Source organism: Jatropha curcas, chromosome 7, assembly GCF_041381405.1.
Source record: "Jatropha curcas cultivar XTBG-Jc1 chromosome 7, XTBG_Jcur_1.0, whole genome shotgun sequence".
NCBI lineage: Eukaryota > Viridiplantae > Streptophyta > Magnoliopsida > Malpighiales > Euphorbiaceae > Jatropha > Jatropha curcas.
Window position 1 is genome coordinate 23,693,829 of NC_143157.1, and position 3,313 is coordinate 23,697,141.

General features: G+C 33.7%; 1 protein-coding gene across 1 annotated transcript; it reads left to right on the forward strand.

The window, feature by feature from the left end:
• The first annotated feature begins 644 nt into the window (after positions 1–644).
• Positions 645–2,635, forward strand: LOC105633239 (premnaspirodiene oxygenase). The gene is made up of 2 exons (XM_089723670.1): positions 645–1,550; positions 1,659–2,635. Exons 1-2 carry the CDS (start codon positions 666–668, stop codon positions 2,283–2,285), a joined length of 1,512 nt encoding a protein of 503 aa, XP_089579796.1. The 5' UTR covers positions 645–665; the 3' UTR covers positions 2,286–2,635.
• The last annotated feature ends 678 nt before the right edge of the window (positions 2,636–3,313 follow it).

Below are 3,313 nucleotides of genomic sequence, written 5' to 3' on the forward strand. Positions count from 1 at the left end.
TTCTTTTTTTTATTTGAATAATAAAAAAAAAAGCATTAAATCCAAGTATATGTTGAAAATATATAAACCAATCTTAAAAACAAATAAAGTTAAATCTATATCTTATAATTTTCTTTTAATCTAAAACTTATATATTATATCTAATTAATTAAATAATATACGTGAAGTAAAAATAAATATAAATGTTTCAGCAAAATAAAACAAATAAAAAAATGTTTGAATAAATAAATTCTTAAAATGTGATTTATATTTCTATGAATGGTTTTTACAATATTTTTGTGTGTATATTTTAAATTAATTTTACAATTTAAAATAATGATATAATAGTAAAAGAAAAGTTAGTTTTCATTTGATTTGATTTATAGGTGAGCAAAATATATGTAAGTCTATTTCAATATATTATATAAAATTTCAGTCGATTCTGAGTATAATTATATCACTACATGTATTATGCATAAAGAACAAAATAGGTATTACAAAAATTGTAGATGTATGAGATTTTTCTTAGAAACTCAACTCTACTTCTGCAATTAATGTGGTTAGTTGTAAAAGAGTGGCTCTCGCTCCCTACGAAACTTTTTGGTACAAAGTTTAGCTATCACTACACAATAACACTTCATCTATATATGTACTAAAGTTATCAATGAAAACACAGTCTCTCTGCAATGGAGTACCTGCAACAATTCTCTATTTTCTCGGCCTTGTTCACTTTCCTCTTATTTATCTTTATTCTACAAAGAAAACCCAAAACCTCCAAAAAATTAGCCCCAGAGCCATGGAAGCTACCAATAATAGGAAACATGCATCAGCTCCTCGGCTCTCTCCCTCATCACCGTTTAAGACATTTATCAAACCAATACGGCCCTGTAATGCATCTCAAGCTCGGCCAAATTTCCAATATTGTCATTTCTTCGCCCGAAGCTGCCAAACAAGTAATGAAAACTCACGACATCATTTTCTCCCAACGGCCTTTTCTCCTTGCAGCGGAGATTATCTTTTATAACTTCAAAGACATCGCTTTAGCCCCTTACGGCGATAGTTGGAGACAGATGCGTAAGATTTGTACGCTTGAGCTATTAAGCACAAAACGCGTAAGATCATTTAGAGCAATCCGAGAAGAGGAGACATCAAATTTTATTAGATCAATTTCCAGTTTATCGGAAGTTAATATTAGTAAGATGGTGTTATCTTTATCCAATGCCATTACTTTAAGGTCTGCATTTGGTAAGGTTTCGGAACGCCACGAAGCTTTCTTGCCACTTGTGCAGAAAATTGTGCTGGTGTTGGAAGGTTTTAGTGTTGCTGATATTTTCCCTTCTGTTAAATTTCTTCATGGAATTACTGGGATGAGGAGTAAAATGGAGAAGTTGCATCAAGAAGCGGATATAATGCTTGAAAACATAATTAATGAACATAGAGAAAATAAGAGATTGGGTAGAAGCAATTCTCAAGGCAAAGAAGATGATCTTGTTGATGTTCTTTTGAATCTTCAGTGTGGTGATAGCCTTGAATTCCCCCTGACGATAGAAAATATAAAAGCAGTCATGTTGGTGAGTGCAATTACTATATGGCCATTTTTTATTTATTACAGATATGAGATTTTATGCTTGAGTGATTATATTTATATATTCTAAAGTCTAATTATTATTATTGTTTAGGACATGTTCCTGGCTGGAACCGAAACGTCTGCTACAGTAATTGAATGGGCAATGTCAGAAATGGTAAAAGATTCAAGAGTGATGAAAAAAGCGCAAGAAGAGATAAGGCAGGTTTTTAATCAAAAAGAAAATATAGATGAAACAAGATTTGATGAATTGAAGTACCTAAAATTAGTTATTAAAGAAACTTTGAGATTACATCCTCCAGCTCCTTTACTTGCTCCAAGAGAATGCCTAGAGGCAGTGGAGATCGATGGGTATGAAGTACCAATCAACACCAAAGTCATTATTAATGCGTGGGCAATTGGAAGGGACAGTCGTCACTGGAATGAAGCTGAGAAATTTTATCCAGAGAGATTTCAGAACAATTTTATTGATTTTAAAGGGAATGACTTTGAATTTATTCCATTCGGTGCTGGAAGAAGGATGTGTCCTGGTGTGACATATAGTATGGCTGTTGTTGAGCTTGTACTTGCAAATCTGTTATACCATTTTCATTGGAAACTGCCCAATGGACTGGAAGCTCATCAGTTGGACATGTCTGAAACTTTTGGAGCTACAGCTAGGAGAAAAAATGAACTACACTTGATTCCCATTCCGTGCAGCACCTCACTGTTGGAAACATAAATTGAAATGTATTAAACGAAGAGAGTAATGAAGTGAAGACTAACTTACGGGTTGCAGCTCAATTTACAGTACAGGCTGAAAATATGGAAAGAGTTCTTTGGTTCGATCCCCACTAAACGCACCTGCGGGGAGGAACGAAGTGCAAAGAGTGTTAACGGTGACTAAGCCGGATTAGGCGCTCCCTCATAATGGGTCCGGATACCGATGGTTTAACAAAAAAAATAAAGTGAGGACTAACACTACATGTGTCGTATGTGTGTATTAGTGTCAAAGTGTTCTGTCAGATTGTAAAATATTTTGAGAGAGAAATCATCTATGAATAGATAATAGTATGAAGACTTTTGTTTGTATATTCTTTTCGAAGAACATTCTCTGAGAGTTATAGGCCCACCTTATCCTCTATGATTCTGTCCACTAAATTAGTATATGGTAATACTCATAATCAATCATTAAAAGGAAAATTTGAAGGACTAAGAAAAGAACTGAGGAGATTGCTAAGTGAGTGGTGGAGTGCCAACAAAGTTGCCTTATGCAAGAGAGAGTGGTGGAGTGCTACTTTGGATGATGGGAGTTTACTTCAGTTATCAGCAATAACAATTCCAAATATACCGTAACTCGATGAGATTATTTAATTTTCAGGTGTGATATTAAAGCAAATTAAGACACTCCCAGCATATGAAAATCATTTTTTGTACAATAATAGATGTACTACAATGAAATTAATTAAAGAAATTGTTATTAGAGAAGGGAGATTATATGCATGCATTATTTAAAGGAAGCAGTAAGTAACTTTTCAAAGTTGATTTTCTTGCCTTTGCAATTCAACCTAGTACCTCAATTTTCTGTGCATGTATTCCTAGTTGAAAATAGTTTCCAAGCCTACTTAACTCAAGCAAAGTGGTACAAGAACGGCTATGTTCCAAGCATGGAGGAATATATGAACATTTCACTATCATTTTCTTGCTATCCAATGCTTGCAGCAACTTGCCTTCTTTGGAATGAGCAAAATACCTAATAAATATGCCTTT

Excerpts from the sequence above, each read along its gene's own strand:
- LOC105633239 (XM_089723670.1), top strand. The coding sequence starts at position 666 with ATGGAGTACCTGCAACAATTCTCTATTTTCTCGGCCTTGTTCACTTTC. Across the intron at positions 1,551-1,658 it reads ATATAAAAGCAGTCATGTTG|GACATGTTCCTGGCTGGAAC; the intron begins GTGAGTGCAATT and ends ATTATTGTTTAG.